This window comes from Parambassis ranga, chromosome 9 (assembly GCF_900634625.1).
Source record: "Parambassis ranga chromosome 9, fParRan2.1, whole genome shotgun sequence".
Lineage (NCBI taxonomy): Eukaryota > Metazoa > Chordata > Actinopteri > Ambassidae > Parambassis > Parambassis ranga.
The window spans coordinates 9,931,494-9,953,831 of record NC_041030.1 but is presented as its reverse complement, the minus strand read 5'-3'; the positions used below and the strand labels follow the sequence as shown (position 1 = coordinate 9,953,831).

Sequence of the window (22,338 nt, the reverse complement as noted above, 5' to 3'; positions counted from 1 at the left end):
ATAGGTCTCTGGATATCTAGCTTGGACGTCAATTGATGAAATTTCACATACGGCAGCAGCACCGCTGTTAGGACAGGGAATACCACCACAAAATAATGTTTTCTCTCTCTCTGATCAATTTTTAATTTGGCCCGTGCAGCCGAGCCCTTGGCGGGCCTGGCCCCGGTAATTATGGTGGGTTATTGACAGCTGCCTTCCCGCGGGAGGCTATTTAAAAGAGGTTTAACCCCAGAGCAAGTCCAGGCCCCACACCCGCCTTTGAAGGTGTCAAGTGCATTGATCTGAGCTGCGGGATGTGCTGGGACCTTCCCACCTGGAGGTGTGTGTGCAGACCTGTATATGTATATGTGTGTGTGTGTGTTGTTTGCAGGGCTACTATTACAAGGCCATGGCAAGGCAAAGCATCTTCTGACCCTTGGACACACACACAAACACACACACACAAACTGTCCTCTGGCTAGAGCTGGCTAGTTGGATAGAATGATACCTGTCTGGCCTCTGTGGCCACCTGATGCCCCAAGATAGGCACACACTGTACATACAATGTTATCATTGCTCTACACAGACACACACATACACACATACAAACAGGTTAACTCATAGCTCAAGGGGGAATTAGATGAACTAATGAGAAAAAGAGGAGGAGGAATGGTGTGAGAAAAGGAGACAGAGAGCGAGAGAGAGAGAGACAGAGACAGAGAGAGACAGAGATCTTCAAAGCACACAAGGCCATGATACAACACAGACAGATTGAAAGAGTGTTCAGCCGATGTTGAAGAAGACATCACCCAGCAAAAAGTGTGTGTGCGGGGGGGATCATGACAGAAATTAGAAGAGGATTTCTGTGTTTGAGTTTGTCTGCCTCACTGCCCCCTTTCAGCCTCCCATTGAAATTCTGGGCAGATACAAACCCCTAGGCTTTTGACACACTTTTGAAGACACCACACCCCCCTTTCTTTCCAGTGGGTCTCCAGTGTCTAGCCTGACTCACTATCAAGAGAGTTAGTAAGTGTGCTAGAGTAAGATGGAGGGGGGGAAAGGGGGGTGGTGTTACAGAGGATACAGAATTGTTTTCTGTTGTCGTACCTCCAACTTAAATTAAGAAATCCTTACGGACAGTGTATATTATCTGTGGTTTAGTGTGGTTTAGGCATAGCTAATGCACCAAAACTATATTCCTTTGACTTAACTTACCTGTCTTGGCAGTTTGCCTATAAACTTACTATTCCTTCAAAATATTGCTGTAAATAAGGTTTCACCCCAGGTTATGTAGACCATTTTGACTAATAATATTTATAACTCATGTAAAACTAAATGGAAAGTAAGGACAATGCATTACTCTATGTGATATATCCAAGGTCTGCAACAGCATCCATGTACGTTCGTTGGACACATAGTTGCACACTGAAAAGTTTAGAACTCTTAACAGCAGCAGCTACTATGACTAATGATCCACCCTTTCAATATTCAATATCCCCTCCTTCCTCAATTATTCTAACTGTAACCTTGCAGTCTACACTCTCTCTCCATGCCAAACCCCATGGCACGCACCCTCCACCTCCACCATCTCAGTCTCAGGAATCCAGAGCATTGACAGGGCCAGAAGGTAATGATACAGCTGCCATGATGCAACAAGCAGACCTGTCGACTGTCAGGAATTGAAATCATGAAGGAATAAGCTGTCATTAAGAGGCCCTCTCCCAGTAGTGGAGCTGTCAGACGCCTGCCTTCTGCCTACTCTCTCTCTCTCTCTCTATACTCCCGTCTCCCCTCTGCCAGTCCCACCCTATTTGCAGTCACTCCCTCATCCTCCTCTCATTTCTCTCTTCCTGCATCAATCCTTTCTTTACTGCTCTCCTTCTCCCTCTTCTATCCTCTTCCAACCTATCATAACCCTTCTCTCTCTCCCTCTCTCTCTGCACCCCCGCTTCCCATCTCATATTCCTCTTTTCCATATCTTTCTCCCACTTTCTGGTTGTTGCTGAAGAAGCCTCCTCTCCTCCTCTCACCTGTCATTTTAACTCTAGGCTGTGGGAATAGCACCACTTCCATGTGCGTACATGCACACACACACCCACACACACACATATAAAGACCCACATAAAGACAACATGCATGAGGCCTGCAGTGCAGACAGCAAAAAAATCCCTCAACCCAGCATTAGTGCACACACTGGCAAATGTTGTTTGCGTCTATGTCTGTGTGTATATCTTCTACATGTGCACGTCTATGTGTCCATACTTTATACTTGTATTTATACTATTTTGCCAGCTTATTATTGTGTCATCATCATATAGCAGCATGACAAAGATATTGGATGCAATGGGAGCCAGAGACAGGTGATGGGGCGCAAATGGTGTGTAAGTGACAGGCTGCCCTGAGATTCACCCTAAAATGTGATTGTTCATGTGCACGTGTGTGCCTGTTATGTTGAGGGGTTGATTAACTAGTGCAATCAGCTATTTTTCCTACAATCGTCTGATTGGCAGTGGTGATCCCATTGGTGGAGAGGAACGGCTGACATATGCTTCTAAGGAACGTGGCTCCGAATTTCCAAGCTTTGCAGGTGCAAGCCCATACGCACCGTATGTGTTGGCACTGCATGCACACACTTATTACAAGAAGACAAAGTCAAATTAAGTGTTTTATCTTTGTGTGTAATGCCTCTGTGCATTTGTTTGTGCCACAAGCTTCCCCACATTTCCCTGAATGCACTCCCTGTGACCCTTTGCTGCAGGCTTTGAATTTCCAATCAGCATCCCGTGAGTAACGTCATGTGAGCTGCACTCAAGGCAACAGATTGTTGCCACAAAACATTTTGGAGTATGGAGGCTAAATTAAACATAACTGAAAAAGTATAGGAAATCTGATCCAACACCTATATGACCCAACACTACATAGGTTAAAATGGTTTGTAAATCAAAAGTTTTGATCCCAGTCACACACAGTTGGATTGTTGTTGTGATGAAACATTTGTAAATACATTATAAATATATCTAAATGAATCATTTTTTTTTATTTTCAGTCTATAAACATCACTATGAAGTAGCCTGTATTTTTGCCTGAAGCTGTCACTGTATATTTATAGTATTTTTTAAATATTCTTTACTAACATATTATTAGCATTACTGTATATTTAAAATCAGTTCTACACTGCCATCATCATTTTTTACAGTCCCTATCTTCTCATAGCATGCTAGGACCAATTGGCTGACCAATCAGGAGTTTAAAACAAACATATTACTAACATTAATTAAACATACTGGAAAAACATCAGAGTGATTAATTAGTAGCTTGTAGTGTGTTCTAAATGATCCAAAAATATAGGCTACAGTCTCAACTGCAATAACACACCATGATCAAAACACAGCAAGACAAATCTTGCATGCACATCAATACAAATTCCATGGTATGACATAATAAACCACAAACATGTCCATAATAGATGCAGACAGCATGAATTGAATGTAAATGTGTGTGTCTGTCTAGTGCACAAAGGTCTGTGTGTGGTAAATGCCTGGATGATGATTTGAAGAACACAATTTCTTGTTTACTATGACGAATGGGTAACACTTGCAGTACACACGCTGTGTGCTCTATATCTAAGCTGTCACTTTGGCTCTCCACAGCACAACTCTGCCTTCTCCAGCTGTAAGAACAGCCAGGGTAACTGTATAAGACACTTTTACAATACCCGAATCATCCATTAGCACACATGGACACACAAGTGCAACTCCAGCCTCCTCCAAACAGCAGGGGGTGGCTTTGCACATCAGGTAAAGTCTTTATGATATTAAGATGGACACAATGTAGGAATGAGGAGTAGAGTGAGTAGAGGATAAATCTGAACAGCAGTTGTGGCCAAGCTGACAAATGAGTACAGAGATGTGGATGAAAATACTAAGGAAAAAATAGGTACAGCCACCTATTGCTTATTGACACATAGAAGTATACGATTGTTAGAGATCATGTGGGAGAGAAAAAAAAACTAATCTATATTTTACCTTACATTATCATCTTTCCTTCCCTCAGTCAGCCATGAACACACAGGAATCATAACAACGCATCAATGTTTTCTAGTGTAATAAAGATCAGGTTGAGATATGTGCTACATTTCAATGACAAGAGAGTAAAAGCCTCAATTCTGGTTTGATGACTGAGCTGTAATACAGTATTATTCAGAAGTATATATTTATGTTTTCACCTGTGAATAAAAGCCTATTTCTTTTATATTTTACCTCTGTATGCTCTTGTGACCCCACTGCAAGTTTTCTTTCTACTCCACACATTTGTAAGTTTTACAACTAACTGACTGAACAACTGACAGAAAATGACTCTTAATCACATTCAAATCCCAAAACTCAAACTTATGAAAAACATCATCCACAGGCACAAATATTCAAGCCTGGCCTTCGTATAAACTCTTATCACATCAATATCCCACTGAGCTAACCACTGTGGAAACGCTAGTTTTATTACGTGGTGACTTTTTCATCCACATACAAAATGTGTCTCACAGTAACATAGCATAAAATTAATCATATTAGTAAATAGCATCATATTGCCACCTACCTCCATAGCTCTGTTTATGAAGGGGATCTGGGTCCCTGAGTTCAGGTCCTGGTTGATGATCAGTCTTCGAGCCCACTGACCAGCTCTCACCACACCACTCCCCTGAACCAGCACCAGCAGCTTGGATGGGTTGGACATGGCATCCGGGCTCAGGTAGATGAAACTGGTGGGTTCATCTTCAGCATCCACCTGAATATTCGGGAACATACACATCATCATGTCAGTAACCTTTTTCACCAAACTTTCTAATCAACAGCTGATCATATGGTGACAGCAGGTGATACCAAAAGTTCATGTTATGTTAAAGGAATATTCTAGATTTGTATGCTTGGCAACTGCAGACAAGACAAATTTATTTATTTTTATTTTTTTATTTTTATTTTAGATACTGTATTAATCCCAGAGGGAAAATTTTTACAGCTGCTGCCAAGCAGTGTCATACAATGACTAGCAAGGCGCGCCACAGGCTAGGGTGAAGTGTCTTGCCCAAGACAGTGACTAGGGAGGAGTTGGGATCGCACAACATCTGGCACTTCGGCGTCTTCTTGCAGACTCGCGTGGAGGTGCAAACATGGTCATTTATGCTAATTTTTAAGATCAGACCAAGACATCACTATTTAATTATTCTTGATTATTTAATGTGCACTCAATTTGGCTCATATGCATCACTACAATAACTATCAATATCGAGAAAACTAAAAATCCTGGTGACATTAAAATTGAGACGGAAAGTATCAGACACAGAGCAACTGAGTGCGAAACAGTGTGCATGCGCTCCATTCACATCCCATGCTTCTTTGCATCCCTCCCAAGTATGCCTAGAAGAATCTCTAAGGAGACAAACACTGTCCATAAAAGCCATGGGTGGCAGCTGCAAGAACTTAATCCAAACAGACAAAGAGAGCCAAGTGGGGGAGAAAATCTTACCCTTTATTCTCTTGTGCTCTCTCATTCCCTCTCCCTATACTTGGCTGTGGTTAATCTTCTTAAAATCTGCGGTCACAAGTTCAATGCCACGCAGGTGGACGGACCCGACACTAACACACACACACAAGCACACACACACTATATACATGCAGGCGGGTGGGCAGCAGAAAAGCAGAACAGAGCAATTTTCTAGAGGAATAATGAGATAAATAGGCCAGGCAGATAAACCAGTAAAAGTGTATGGGGGCTAATGAAAGGCGCTGACTCCGGCTTGGTGATTTATAGACACTGTTAGTGCTCGAGCAAACTGTGGCATGCTTCTAAACACCAGTGCTGCCTAACATCCTATAAACGCCATCTGAAAAATGATCACTACTTTTATAAACAGAAAAAGAGAAAGGGATGAGGAGGTAAATGGGGGGCAAAAAGAGACAAACATGCTTCCGACAACAAATAAAAGGGATCAAGTGTGTGCTCTGAGCCTGGATGAGCTGGGCAAAGAATAACTCCGCGATGGCAGAGTAGAAAGTCCCCTTCAGCGCAATTGAATGCAAAACAGATTAAGCATCAGCATGCTGTGCCTCTGTGCCTTTGAAATGACACGTCACAATACAGTTAATTTGTTGAGGAGACACTTTTGCACAAAGGATGTAGGCAGAAGAGAGGAGGGGGAGACAGATAGGGAGTAAGAGAGAAACTGAGTGAGATAGAAAAAGAAAGACAATGACTGATAGAGAATTGGGAGAGCTGACTACTCCACAATCCCCTTTTCCTTTCCTTTCTTTATTTCTTTCTTTCTTTTTTTTTTTAAACAGGACACTCAATATCATAAACACACTCTGAAGTCAAAGCATTTATGTCAATGTTCATATTTAATACTCCCTTTAATCTTCAAGGGCATAAATCAAAGAGGAGAATGCCTCTTTTCACTGAGGGTACTTACTGGCAGGATTGCTTTAGTCATGTTGCACTCCTTCTCCAACAGCTCGTAAACATACTGAGTGATGATCTGGAGAAAAAAATAAATAAATAAAAAAAGAGAACCCATGACATTACATTGAACAGATCCGTTCAACAAAAGCCACCTAAACTCTGTGTGCATGTGTGTACAAGTAATAGCATCCAGTGTCATGCTTACAAACAAAATAAAAAAAAATACTATTCAAAACCCTTATTTGCCCTCTGGTGTGTGTGTGTGTGTGAAAGAGACTAGTACAATGTACTGTGTGTGTGTGTGCATCACAGCGCAGAGAGAGTGTTGAGGTTGTAAGTGCCAGGAGAGGAAATCTCCTGTACAAGCGAAGGGGCTGATGTAAGTTATGTTTATCCCCGCAGCCACAGCACTAAAGAACCTTGTATACCGAGTCATTCCAACCTCGGGCCAAGCCTTTCATGGTTCAGTGACATTAACAACGTTTCTTTCCATTTTCCTTATTTTTTTTTCCCCCTCTTTTCTTCACCCCACATCCTTGCTCAGCTGAGAACAGAGAGGCACTTTGTGAAACAGATTTCAATTCTTGATCAGGTGGGAGACGCGCAAGAGGGATAACAAACAACAGGCCACACAGCCACAAGCAATCACAAAGCTATTGATGCTAGTAAAATGCTTCCTCAATGCAAACTCTGTGTTCAGTGGATGTCACCATGTGTGGTGGCTGGACCACAGGGACAGAGATGAGCAACATGCCCTGCTGCAAAGTCTCACTTTTGTTAGCTTTTTAAGCATTAGCCTTACTAAATCAGGACACCAAAGGCCAGCCGTGGCGCCACAGCTACAAAGCATGTCCGAACATCAGTCATGCTGAACTGTCTGACCCAAACACAAGCAAGAATCAGATGGAGACTGTCATGTCTCACAGCACACAGTCCACAAGGTGAATGACCTGACCCAAGTTTTTTGACAAATGAAATATTTAGCTGTTTATAAATCTTCATTACAAAATAATGCGCACACATAAATATTCTTTAGAACACACTGTCACTTGTCAACCACATGACAATAGAGTACAAGCTACGGTATATATCTTTGGCAAGACCAACTTAACTAAGTTAAAAAAAATGATAATTTCTGTAGACATTCTTTCAAAGTCCATACTAACTGGATTCACAGCCTAAAACATGCATGAATAACATGAGACACATATTAGCCTTATGACAGCCAATCAAAGGTAAGCAGGTGGACCGAATTGACTGCACCATTTGACCCTGCAAGGAAGAGGAAAAAGAAGAAGAGGTGGAGCTAAAACACCCCACCTCACCCCCACCAAACGTCCTAAAGCTAATTCACTAAAATGTCAGCTGGTCTGATGAAGACTAAAATGATTCCTGGGCCTCAGTATGCTAGTCTTTAATGACATCAATAAGCTTCACAGGAAATTTCATTTACTCTGTGTTATTTGTTCTGTGCCGCAGGTGGCTTGAGAACCATCTGATATAGAATAAGAAGAGAGGCTGATGGGGAATAAGAAAAGAAAGAAGGAATTTGCACCTTGTGAATACATTTACACTGTTGAAAGGATACTGTGCAATATTAGTACAAATCTAAAGACTAATCTTGCATATAGTGTGGGCTGTTAGGTCATCACATCTGAAGATCGTAATTTACAGAAGGATACTAAAAATATTCTATTCAACAAACATTCAGACGTGCACACAGGCAACCTCCTTATGCATCTCTGAGGACAACATCTCAGCAGCTGATCAGTACAATAGGAAAGGCCTCTTTATCACCTAATTACTAATGTGTTATTAGTGCTTTAATGAAACGCCTCAGGAAGCAACCCCAAGTGTCTGCATTGTCGACTTCGGCATCAACCAAAAGGACAAGCATGAGGAGCAGATCTGATAGGACACACAAAGAGAAAAAAAAGGAGAGGAGAGAGAGAAACAAACGTGAGGGCAAGCTAAATCAATTCAAAATAATAGGTATCAAAATCATAAATATACTCACAATGTCCCTAATATTTGATACTCATGAGATAAATCACATTATTGTTCTTAAGCTTGGATATAAAAGGAAACCAAGGCTAAAATCTCACACATGATGTCCTTTTCAAAGGCAGTGTTTCCCCAGCGCAAATGTATACACAGGGCTATGACCATGACTGACAGAGTAGAAAATGCACTACAACAAACTTTCTACATGAGCGTGAGAGCACAGTTTGATACAGACCCTCTGCAGCTGAGGTCACCTGTGTCTGTGGTTTGTTTGTGTGGAGGAGGGATTGTGCCAATGAACCAAGAAGAGGAGGATCAGGGAGGAAGGAAGGGACTTAGTGCGAGGAAAGGAAGAAGACAAGATGGGAGGGATGGCAAAGTAATCCCCAGGAGACAGGGTCTTGTGCCAGCTCCCACTGTGGTGAACAGCTGAGAGGAGAAGGAAGAGATGGAAAAGGCGATGGAGGGGGGAGAGAGAGCACACTGAGTGCATGGCCTTGATAAGAGGCCTTTTAGTGGGTGGGCTGTGACATCAACTCTTTGCCAACCAGTGGTCATCTTTATAGCAGTCTCTTTCTCACTTCGACACAAGGCCTCGATCTTAATGAAGAACACTGAGGCTGCAAGCAGATATGTCTCTAAACTCAGTACAGAGAGACAAAGACCTCCCACATTAAATGTGCACATACGTCACTTTGTGTGTGTGTCTGCATGCATGTGTTCTCCCACTGATTACACCAGTCATGCCTGGATTAGCTGACCACACCTGAGGCAGCAGAGAGATGATCTTTCCCAGGCACACACCAGACAAAACGTCAGGGGGAACATAACCAAGACAGGAAGAGGACAGATCAAGAAGCAGGGCAGATGAGAAGATGAACAACAGAAGTCAGCAGAGAAACAAAAGTAGAGTCAGAGGATGACAAGAGGTCAAAATGGTAAATGTGGAGATGGTCAGGGGTACAAGGAAAACATCAGGTAATAACATGAAAGAAAGATGGTAATCAATTGCAATAAGACTCTGACACAGCATGTGATTTGTTGCACATCTAGTTGACATAACAATCTGCATATGACCCTAACCCTGACATCAACCAATCAGATCAATACCACCATGACAAAGTAGTATAGAGGCTCTCCTGGTGGCATTAGATGAAAGTGAGTGTCTAAGGCCAAATTTTATGGCTTTCAATGCAATTTCTATGCATAATATTCTCTGAAGCGCCACACACGCATGTGCACATCGATTCTCTCGAACATGACATCTATTTTATCGACTAGAAAACGGGTTCAGTTAAAATGCTGTAATGTTAGCCATTTGCAACTTTGATTAGACAGTAACATTAAAACAACCTGCTTAATAATATGGGGGTCACCTTTTGTGGATCTTAGAAATGGGCTTGTCCTGCAGCACATCCTAAGAAATGCTCTATCAGACTGTGATGTGGGGAAGTTGGAGGATGGAGGTTGTGTTTCTTGCACTCTGGTCTGCTGGGTGAGATGTACCATTACCATGGTTAGGTGTGCTTGGTGTGAAATAATGTTTAGTGGGGGTATGTGTCAAAAATTAACATAAATGCTTGAAAGGAATTCAATTTTTAGCAGGTTTATCAACATTAAAGAAACTGTATATACACGTTTATTTCCTGTATGAAGAGGTATCGCCGTGGCCCATGAAACCACGCTGGTTTAAAGTCTGTAAGTGGAAGCTGTGTGCATAAATATTGTACACTAAAGACAGCAACACATACTGTATAAACACAGACACAGGAAGCTAATGTACAGGCACACATACACACACACACCTCTTGTCTCTCTAGTCCAGAGTCCTCTCCAAAAGCCACTTAGCCATAGAAACCAGAGAGCAAGAAGAGGCATCAAAGCTGTTTATATAATGAAACTGAAAGAGCAGCTCTGTGCCGTATCACTGACTGCACCCAGGAAAGCATTCCTTCTTCTCCAGAGAATAGAGGAAAGAAGAAAAAGAAGAAAATCCCATCGAACAATGCAACACAACAAGAGTGGCAACAACAGTAAAGCATATTCAGAAAGAGAGAGACTGCAAAAAATGAGGCAATATAAAGGTTGTTTATTTTAAGTCAGCCTCGTGTACCAACAGAAAATGTATTAAAATAGGGCCTATTGTTGTGAATTTGTGATCTGTCAGACGGCGTGGGAAACAAAGAGAGAGAGAGAGAGAGAGAGAGAGAGAGAGAGAGAGAGACTGCCGTAATTCCCATGAGGTCTCTGTCATTCTTCTGTCAGAGGAGAGGGCTCTCCAGGGGAAGAGAAAGTTCTCAGACACAGACTGACAGACAGACTGTTTACACTTAGCGCAGATATCCCTCTCTCTCTCTCTCTCTCCCTCTCTGCCCTCCCTGCTCCTCTCATCCTAATGGCATCATAATGACCTCCTCAGGTGTTAACTGAGAAGCCGGCAGAGGGCTAATTCAAAGTAACGTATTGTATGCCACTGTGGGTGTCTGCGGTAGCGACAGATGTCTCTGCTGTAACTACCAGCCCTCCTGTCTTTTCTCTAACACCCTCCCCTCCACCCCTTATTCCCCATCCCCTGTCCAATTCCCTTTTCTTTCATCAACTGAAATCTGCCTCACCCGCTCCCTGCAACCATTTTTGTCTGCCTGTGTCTGCTTCCTCCTGACTGCTCTCAGCAAAAACTGCAGCAGCAGTATTTAAGTGTTTTGAGGATGGAGATGTGATGGCAGTCAGTGACTCAGGGCAGACAGCTGTCATTTATAGTTCCTCTTTAGAGAGATCCCATTAGCTTCCCAACAAAATGGTTCACAACTGTTATGGGGCCTCCTGGTGCTTTAAGTACAGTATGGACGCCTGTCTTCAAGGTTCACACCATTGGCTGGAAGTGACATAATTTTATCATTGTTAACTCATTGTATTCCCACCCTCACTTGTTGCTGTGCCTGTGGGGGAACAAAATGTTATTAAGAAGCAGAGTGTCATTAACCATTTTAGGAACACTGACACCCCACATAGGCCATGTGGCCAAAAGTAAACGAGTAAATGGATGCCATGTGCACATTTTTACAGCTCGGGTCTACTAGATCTACAGCTGATGACTAGTTGAATTACTGATCGATTGGCACAGACAAGTACATTATCCTTCAAATTTGTTGTTGAAGAACTTGCCTGTCCTGACCTCAAGATCACCCAATGCCTATGACTCAGAAGTAAAATGTCTCTTTAAATAAAATAACATAGCCTCTGCCACACTTGCACTGCTGCAATGAAATTTTCCAGACATCTACTGGCAGAGCTTCATGAGAGAACACAAACACTAACCAGAGCCTGCAAAGTTCCTGCAAAATCTGTGTAACGTCTGATCAAGCCAATTGTGAGCAGAGCAGATGATATTTTTGGGTTTAAGGGGTTACGTTGTCTTGTTAAGGCCAAGTTGTACTGCACAAACTTGATGGATAGTACTCTAAGCTAACCCTTTCAACCAGTTTGTCCAAGGACACAATGAACAAGCAGCTGTCCAATGACCATCCACATTGATCTCTATTAAATCCCTTGCTTTTGCTGCATGTTTTTAGCTTCCACAACTTGCTCACTATACATATATAACAAATAAATTGAAGTTGTGCACGGTTGACACAGACAGCAATGAAACCATTTAATTTCATTTGTGCGTGTTTGTGCATACAAAGCACTCAGGTGCATTTGATCTACTAGTAAAACAACTTGCAGCTATTCTTCATCTGCTATAAACATTACTGTTCCTCAAGTTTCCAGCTGAACACTGATCCGTCTGAAACTGTTTTTCTAACCTAAGAGGGTTTTCCTCAGTGTGCGAAGTGCATGGCATTTTAAAACGCTTTGCAGAAACTGGATCAAGATGCATGAACTGGACGCATGTGCTGGATGGATGCAGAAAGAGCACCGTCGCTGCCAAAAGACCTATCCTCAACCCCACTGAACAACCCCAGTACTCCTCACATCAAAAGAAACTCTTTGGAACATTGGCAGATCGTACTGAGATCACATCGATTATCAGGTTTTTTACGCAAAACACAATATTCTCAGATTCATCTATATTTAAATTTATTGGCAGTATCAGACTTTTGGGCCCCACATCACTTACAGTACACTTCCACAAGGCCTTAAACCCTGGCCAGCTAGTCACCAATATGACAACCAATATCCATAATGTGGAAACAGAGGGAGACAGACATCAGCGAGGGAGGGAGAGTGAGAGAGAGAGCTTTCTAGCTTTCTAATTCAGCCATCTGGCTTGCCTTACTTCATTATAATATTCTGACTGTGTGTGTGTATGTGTGTGTGTGTTTACAAATTTGTGACTGCCTTCTATTCGACAGATGCAGACAGAGCAGAGAAGAATCCTCATTTATTAACAGCTTAATAGAGCTCCATCTGGGCCAGACCCTATGCTTGTCTTCTATCAGAGAGATTCATCACCAAATCAGAGGAATTAGGCTACAACTGACACCTACATCGGCTGAGGTGACCCTGCTGCACTGAGCAACACCACACAGATAGCATGCACTGTAGTACAGCTGTAATACAACCGTTACGATAACAGTCTGAGCAAAGGTTATAAAATGTCACTGTAGATTTTTTTGTCTTGATTTATGTTAAATCAAAGAGGAAATAAGAAGAAAAAACACACAAGAAATACATTAGTTCAACACAACCATTCAAACTGAAAATTACATTAAATAAGTCCTCTGAATAACGTCTTTACAGGATGCATTAACAAGGGGAAAAAAAGGATACTTCAGCAGCAGACCTCTTATTTGCCCTGCTTATCCAGAGAGACAACCATTCTTAGACAGACTGTTGCTATAATGACAGACTACACAGAGGGACAAAGGCACCAATAAGAGAGCTGACTGGGCAGGAATGGTACAAAAAAGTTGGATTCTGTACATTAAGTAGCCTCTCTTGATAATTTAAGGTCAGATTTTTTTTCCCCTTTACTGTCTCTAGTGGTTGCGACGGCTCCACATTTTCTCATAGGGTATATAGGCTTTTCTTAAATGTCTCTTCATTTACATTTGTTTAATAGTTTTATTGCATTACTAATAGACTTACAAAGTAGACAGTAATCTAATTTTAAGGCCAATACTTTTTTGTTGAACTGCAGCCTAGTTTGGTATGTTAGTATTTGCCCTTCACTTATATGGAGAAAATATGGTCAATGGTCACCAAACAAGTGCAAATTCTCCAAATCCCCATCTGCGGATCTCCCTACATCATACCATAAATTCATGGTGGAAAAAAATCAGAATTATTTTTCATAGATGAAAAATGACTCACTGCTCAACCCAAATTTTGTTCCCATCTCTTTCTTTTGCTTGGAGGCCGTCACACCAACATCCTCGTTCTCCCCTTTTCTATGTGGTCCTCCATTCAGACGAAGCTGAAGTGCAAATTGGACATCTGGTGCTGTGATGTGTCTGACAATACAGCAGCCACCTTCCCAGCCCCCTCACAAATGTATACAACACACACAGGCACACACATACACAGACAGTCCTCCATGTGGAACACACAGAGAAGACAGAGAGACACTAAAAGGAGGAAAAGAGGGAGAGAGAGAGATGGACGGAGGTATGGAGCGAAAGGAATGTGATTGAACATTAGGGGGCAATGATAATGCCATTCTATTCACACTGCCAGGGGCAAACACATGCACACATGTCCTTGTGCCATCTCACACAGCTCTCAGGCTGAATGTAGCTAGTTCTCAGACCGTCTCAGGTGGCAGGTTGAAAGAGGACATTAGGATGTGTTGTAGGGTGCTGATGGGCCATAACAGACTGTCTGCATACAGACTTAATCTACATTTGCATTCATCTGAAAAAAGTCTCTAAACTTGCTAGACATAAAAAGAAGGAGAGAATATATATATATGAGAAAGGACTAGACAGACCAAACCATACAGTGAACTACTCAGGCAGTATTACATCTGCATGTATCTGCTATACAGTTGCAGAAATAGGCATGCAGGTATGCCTGTGTGACACATAAGGAGGCTGACTAAGCAGCATAACCTACTTTTACAACCAAAGGCTACAATTCAGTGGTTGTGTCTATTTATAAGGTTGCATATTTCTTACTAGCAAAAACAATGCATTTGTACCTGCAAAGCTGTGTGAGAGAGCGGTACAGTATTCATTTTCTTGAATCATCTGTGGCCTAAAAACAACAGACAGATAATATTGCTTATTCAGGTAGTGCTCCTTTCATCCGCGCCAGTTAATCTCCTGCAGCACAACTCATACAGTATTTGTTCTCATTACACAAGCACGTATCAACAGGGATCGACAACGGCTCCCATTTCCCTCTCTAAAGAAGATGCTTCTGTCAATTTTTGAATCACAGGATGAATAAAATTTGCATACATCTTGCTTGATGATTATTTGTTTCTTCCAAAGAAACCCCCTAGCCCCACCCCCTCAGATGCCTGAGTTCAGTTAGTTTAAATGTCTGTGTGTTCTTTCAGGGCCTCTGCTTTCTTGCTACCAAATGTTCCTTTCTACATACCCTTAGATGCTGGTAGATAGTGGCTGAGCAGGCAAAAGAAGAGAGTGGGGAAAAAAGCCTTCACAGAAGGCTGACTCTCAAAGGAGCTACTGTATACCTGCATTAGAAATAATACAAACACCCAGGTAATCCCACAAACGGGTCTATCACTTTGCTTTGAACTTCAAAGAATGCATACAACAATTAAAAGCAACATAGTAGGGGATGCAAATAATAATAAAAAAACAGATTACAAAAGAACATTTGTCTCATTATCTCTGCATGTGGTGGAACTGTGGAAGTGAATTAGAGGTGAACTTTAGGATGGTGTATATTTTGGTATATGTACAAACACAAAACTTCACAAAAAGAGCATCAAGGAAAAACAACAAAAAAGTCCTTCAGTCTGATTATACGGCTGCAGTTATTTTGTAGCATGGAAACTTTTCAATGAAAGCTCAAAAGTAGCTTTCAGTGTCCTGCCTGTGTCATCTGTGGTCAAATCGCATTTACACCAGTCCTGCACGCATCAGCAAGTCTTCAAAATATACCAACTTGTTCATGTTGCACAGTCATGGAAAGAGGTTGAGGCAGCTAATGATTCAGTTTTTACACAGGATGTGTCAGGCCTGCAGTTGCCATCAGAGCGATGCAGACAGACCTCCATTATGGTGTGTATTATAGGCAGGTAGTTTGATCAACACAGTGGGTATATAAGTTGCAGTAGCCTGCGCTGCACTCCGATTATTTTTCTCATTCCCTTCCCTCACAAACACACATACTGTGTGTAGTGTTCATATAATATATGATTTATATTATTATTATATTATTTTATATTTTTTCCCATTAAAGTCTGTTCGTTTAGTTTTGGGGATTTACTGCATAATGTAAAAACTGCAGCATCCATGTTTGTTGTAACTTAGTGTGACATAACCGTTTGCTCTTCAAACAAACATCCACCTTTACAACATCTTGTTTTAAAATTGACAAAAAATCCCAAAAGGCTCAGCAGCTGAGGGCAAAGTGGCTTAACTTGGATAAATGAAGCTTAAAAAAGGGGGGTACTGCCAGTTTTTTCAGAATAAGCAGTGTGTTACCTCTCCAAGGGCCTCATAGCGTTTCTGGTTCCAGCGGTGGAGATCTTCTCTGGCATTGAACACAAAAGGTTCACCTGTCCTTATATGTCTGAGCTGGCCATCTGTGGAAGATAGATATAATCAAGGAAAAAAAACATACAACAGATACCTGATACCTGTTTTAAGAATATGAAAATATTCATCTATCAGACAAATTATGCACAATGCTTGACTGATTTTTGTTTTTACTGCTTGTTTTATAATTTCTATTTTTATGTCTGCTAGCCTTTTAACTTCCGTCTTCTCCCTCCCTCAGACCCCCCCATCTGGCAGGTACAAGGCCTGTGGATGCAGCAGCATTCTTACAGTCACGACTCTAACAGCCTTCTGGGTAGTCTGGCAGGCCAGAGCTGGACAGCTGGTATGGTAAAAATTCTCTTTCCCTCTCTGTCTCTTCCCTCGTCTAAAAGCCTCTCCCCTTTCTCTTTAACCGTGGCCATCGCTGTCTCCCTCTCTTTCGTTGCTCACACTGGCGACAGGCCACATTTCTGTCCCTTCCTTTTTTCACCTGAAATCTCCTAGAGCAAAGACTAAAGGGGGTGTGGGAAAAGGTGGCCTGGCATGCATTTTGCTACAATGACAACTGCTCCTTGTAATTCCTTTGAGGATGTTGCCTGGGCATCAGCCAATCACCCTAAACAGCAAAGCTTGCGCACACACACGCACACACACATCAGCAGCTCCAGCCAGGAAGACCAGGTGTGGGCACACAGCATCACTGGGCTTAAGTATGTGTGCTTCTGTAAATTGTATCAAGTGAGTTACAGTGCCATTACAACATACAGGGATTGTCAGAAAGTAAACAAAAGGTCTTTGGAACAATGTTCAGGTGATTTATTTTAATTCAGAGAAGTTGTTTTCATATAAAACAGGAATATGCTGTTCAGAGATGGTACTACTTTTTGAACCAATTACCCTTGTGCAGCTCTGGAACCACTACCTTAGCAATGAGCCCATCGATCCTACAGTTGACACTGCGACACAATAAAACACTAAACAGTGTTAAATTTAATTTTGACCTTTATGACTGCAAAGTGTGTGAGAGCTAAACCGCAAAAAAGTACACATACTTAACCCAAATAGCCAGGGGGCTCTCATACTTTCTCAATTATTGCACAACATGGGGAAACCTATCCGAGATATAAAAAAATATCACATCTTCATGAGATAAAAGATTGCATGAGCACTTTTTTTCATTTCCTTCTAAATTGCTACCATTTCCACACCTCTATCAATGTGATGAATCTTACATTGCCGCTTGCTCACTGTGTATTACAGCTTTCGCTTTCATGGACAACATGTAATCCTGAATATAGGTTTGCCGTCATCATGTTGCATTAAAAGACACATTTGTGCCTGAGAGGTAGAAAAGGAGACAAGTGAAAAGTTGGGTACCTTGAAGAGAATCAATTATGCATTCATGGACGGTTGAGGATCTAAACACTACTGCCTAAGAGTGGAGTTGTAATGAAAACCTACTAAAGAAAAGGGCCGTGTGTGTGTGTGTGTGTGTGAGGGAAGGAGAGAAGAAGGTGTAGGTGTGTGTGTGTGCGTGTGTGTATGGGCTGGGGGGTGATCGGCTTCACCGTCTCCCTCGACACATCCTCTCAAAGGAATAACATTTTCTCAACTTTTCTCCTCTTTTTTCTGTCATAATTAGCATTCTGTTCTCAATTTGGCCGCTTAATTAGGTGTACATAACCTTGGATATCCAGTAATGGAAAACCGGAGGGCTAGCGAGATGAAGCCATCATCTTCAGTGATTAAGATACCTGCAAACTATTGTACACAGCCTCTTCTGTATTCACATCATTACATGGTCAAATTAACATTTTTGTTCCACCTGTCTTGAGCTAAGGTAGCCTGGATGTAGCTATAGAAATGCCTGCAAGCCAGAGTGACTGAGAGTCGACATACTAGAGACATTGCCTGAGGGCCACCGTGGCTTTAATGGAAATGCTATCCTTCAAAAACAGGCCTGAGAAGAAATTGACAAGACAGACAGATTGGTTGGGTGTGTATACGTCTGTGTGTGTGTGGGTGAGCTGTTGGAGATTTTGAGTGGGACAGGAACAGAAATAGAGAAATACAGAGAAAGGAAGAGAAAATGCAAGACAGAGACAGGAGCATGAAGAAGAGAAGATGAAGAGTCTCTGAATGTGTTCCTGCCTCCATGGTAGACTGAGCTAGGACTTGAGGGTGGGGTAGGGTGGTTGGCGGGCTTGGAGGTGGAGGGTTGGAGGGATAAGTCTCTGTGTCGCTGTTCTTAGGCACAGCGAGGTTATGCAAATGCTCCGTCAGGCAGAGGGCAAGGCTGAGTAGGTTACTGACGGGCCGTAGAGTACACAACATGTCCCCCACTCAGCCAGCCAGACAGCCAGCAGAGACACTGACAGAGAACAGAGGGGGTGAGAGAGAGAGAGAGAGACGATTACAGGGGAATACTAAGAGCCAAAATCACCAGCACCACTACATTCCCTGCTCTTCCTTTTTCTCTCCACCTGCTTTGATTAAAGCTGGCCAAGAGAATCCTATGGAGACTTTTATATCATCTGGACCCACACCCCTCAGCTCCTCTCCTTCCTGTCACTGTTGACTGACATGTACCTATACCTGTAGTCTCAAGGAGACAGTTTTAGGTCATTAATTCAAAAACGTTGACATAACTCTGAACAGAGCTATAATTACCACAGTCCCCATCCTGCAGGCTGGGACCTGTCCAGTGATCTCACGATTAATTCCACGAGATGATAAGAGAAGGCTGGAAAAATATTGTTTTATTGCAAATCTGAATTGATTTTCCCAATGCTACCTTATTTGAAATATGAGGTTCACCTCTTCAGGTCAGTAACGACTATTCAAATGAAACAATATAATAAGTTTCAAAGGGAAATTACACTTTGAGGAATTTCATCAGGATATGACAGAGGTTCACAAGTACATACTGATTCATTTTAAGAGGTCACAAGCTAAAACAAATGGAGCGTACAATCAATGGGTTTGGTCCCATCAGTTGCAACAACGAGTATGCATCAGCAACCTGAATATGATCATAATTTTACAGTAAACAACCTAGAAACATAGATAATACCATATTCCTGTGTTGAACATCAAGAATCAAGCTAGAAACCAGAATACTGTGACACCTTATGTTCTGATAAGGCCTGCTGTGACACGTGTATAAAGACGATCATACACCTGGACACTTCTGGTGATCATGAATTAGCTGCTTTCTGGATATGAAAGGGAACAAAACCTAGACACTGATGTGAATGTAAATGCCATCATTGCAACACCCGATTCACTTGAGCTGAGCGTTTCTAAACTGTCAGCAGCGTCTCCATGTTAAAGCGGCAGAACGTCAGGACACCTGCCGGTATGTACTTACATTCATTGAAGGCATATTCAAACTCCTCCAGTGTTTTGGGGAAAATGAAAGGAGGTTCATCTTTCTTCATGAGCTCATCTAAATCTATCCCTGATAGCAGATCTATGGATGAAGAGAGAAAATAAAGGAGAGATGAAATTTTGATTATTTTTACTTCATAATATCATATTATTTAGCAAAATTACATCACTATGGACTGACTGAAGGGAAGGTAGAAAATGTTTGTTTGTAATGTATTTGTGATGCCAATAATTATAAACCTTAAGGGGGAAAAAATGATACATAGAAGGCTTTTGATTTTGTGAACTGTGAAATGAGTTCTATGACTAACAGAAAATTGGTTTGGTTTTATTATTTGCAAAATATGGATTCATGCAATTTTACCAGAATCGAGTTGTTTTGGAAATTTTTTTCCCAGCAACAACGGATGCTGTGAGTCATACATGGTTTAAACCCATGAAAACAAGCAAAACGGTCAGAGGAAGCATGTCACTTTAAGAGAAACTTAGTCTCTAATGTCAACGTTGACATCTCTGAACTTCAGTGTAAGCTTGTGTAAGTACTTATGGAAAAGCAAATTGTACAGGTTGAGCCAAAGTTTAGCTGACCACCAAACTGTGGCATGGAATTGGAACTGTGGCAAGAAATTCACTACAGTGGAAGAATGTGAATCAGAGCCACAGTGGTTCTCTTTTAGCCATTAAATCCTATTCCTAGACATTTTAAATCATTAATGTTGTGAATGCTGCAGAGATGATGCTGTAATTTAGTGAAGACTGTGCAGATTTGGTACTGGAACAAATCCATGAAAACTATATGTTGTGTAAAGCCACCTTAGGGACATAAACAATCATTATTAGTGATCCATAATCTGATAATTGTGTATCTTCTTATCTTATCTCTCTCATTAACAGTGATCCACAGTTTCAGTTCGAATGTTAGCTCACCTTTGAGTGCAGGAGTTTTCTCTCGCTCCTCCTGGCCAGCAACCTGAGCCATGGTGATGCACAGTAGGTACAGGGCTGGTGTGGCAGCACAAAGATGACAGAGCATGGGTCCTCCGCTCCCTGAGGTTACTGAGAGGAACCCTGTCACACACAAGAATCAGAGGTGTTAGCCTGGACATCATGATCTGTAAGATGGCATCAGGCCAGAACACACTTTACTGCCACTACGTCTACCTTGGGGTATAAAATGGTGATATTTCATATTTTAACCGTTTGTCAACCGTAACGCCACACAGGATGTAACTATCAGTTATGGCTGCAGCCCCGTGTTCCTTACGTTACTTTTACTTTGTGAGTTACTTATGCATTCGAAACGAAACTATTTTTGCTTTAAAACTACGCAGCAGGCTGTGAAGAAGCATATTTCACAGCACTTGAGCCTGCACTGTCATCTACTCATCACCAATCAACACCTGCTGATGTTTTTAAAGAGTCGCTCTCCATGGAGCCACTGCGAACGGCTACACTAGGATGTTATGTTGTTGTTGTTGTTTGTTTTACAAGACGTTTACTTCAACCGAGCGAAACAGAGCGGCTCCGGGAGGAACAGCTGTTTACAGGAGACGCATGCATGCTTTGTGTTCGACTCACGCACCATCAGTGTTACACGACTGTCCAGTTGCTGACGCTTCCTTGTATTTCCTAAAACAGGAAGGACTCTCTGAGCGGTTCAGCGTGGAGCGCACGAGGCTTCCGGGTTACCGGGACAACGGACTGGAAGGGATATTTAAAGAGACAGTAGCACAGCAGCTGCAGCAGCCCGCACAGGTGTTTCTCTCTGGGTGACCATGTGCCTTTGCTGTACGTTACTGCTATCGCTATGTAGTATGTGTGATACGTAATTATATATTTTATTTTAGGCATATGCACTGTTTTACATCAACACCAACAATATGCAATATGCGCATCGGTCTAAAGCTTCTTAAGAACTGCTGGTAATCCGCCAATATAATATTTAAATAATATACAGTTGTTGTTTAATTGAAATAAACATTCAGTTGTTTTATTTATTTTCAGCTGTAATCCCTGGACAGGTGGTATGGCACAAACGATGTTTCATTTATCTTTAATTTGGGTTTATTTTTATTTTCTTGTATTTATTTATTTATTCATTTATTTATTTTTGCTTTTTTTACCTATTTGTTGTGTTTTTATTTATTATGCTATTTGTTTTGCACAGAGAGAACTGCAATTTCCTTTCACTGCTGCTCTAAATCTGAATCCTGAATTAACGACACAACAGGTGCAATAGGCAGGAAAAAACAACCTAAAACAAATCAATAATAGACTCACATCATTCGCCCTATTTTTTTTTACACTTTTGTAGATCCTTGGCAGGTAGGTTGTTCCCAGCTTTTTTCTACACTTCTTACGTGGGTTCAGACTGTTTCTTTTTGCTTCTGTCTCTTCAGGTATTCTCAGACTGACTCAGTGGTGTTGGGATCAGAGCTGTGTGGGGGCTTTACCATCTGCTGCAACTAGCAGGACTCCCTAAAGACAGTTCTTTATGACTCTGACTGTATGTTTAGGGTCACTAACCTGCTGCAGAATTACTTTGAGCCTCCATAACTCCATAACAGGTACTGGATTTACTTGGACGCTGTTAATATTTTACTTCCCCTATGTAACATTTGATATTTTAACCTACCTAATTTTAATTTTATGCTCCAAGTGACCCTTAAAAAAAACAAAGTACCTGCCACATCCTGTTCATTTAAATCAGGTGTTAGACTAAAGCTGGATGTCCTACTTCAAGATAGCCTCTGGAAGTTGTTCCTCTCGGGAGCTGAGTTTCTGTTTCCTCGAGCAGAGCTCTGAAGATGCAGCAAATGGGACACCCAAATAA

At 41.7% G+C, this 22,338-nt stretch overlaps 1 protein-coding gene across 4 annotated transcripts in view; it reads right to left on the bottom strand.

Annotated features, from left to right (window-relative positions):
* arb2a (ARB2 cotranscriptional regulator A) overlaps window positions 1-21,154 on the bottom strand; it is a 126,235-nt gene extending 105,081 nt beyond the window's left edge. For all 4 annotated transcript variants that reach the window (XM_028413384.1, XM_028413386.1, XM_028413385.1 and 1 more), the window contains exons 1-6: window positions 21,088-21,154; window positions 20,433-20,573; window positions 19,486-19,587; window positions 16,059-16,159; window positions 6,443-6,508; window positions 4,573-4,761 (exon numbers count right to left, since the gene is read on the bottom strand). In XM_028413384.1, coding sequence (XP_028269185.1) covers window positions 4,573-4,761; window positions 6,443-6,508; window positions 16,059-16,159; window positions 19,486-19,587; window positions 20,433-20,538 — 564 coding nt within the window. In that variant the 5' untranslated portion in view covers window positions 20,539-20,573; window positions 21,088-21,154. The remainder of the gene's footprint in view (window positions 1-4,572; window positions 4,762-6,442; window positions 6,509-16,058; window positions 16,160-19,485; window positions 19,588-20,432; window positions 20,574-21,087) is intronic.
* Window positions 21,155-22,338: the final 1,184 nt, after the last annotated feature.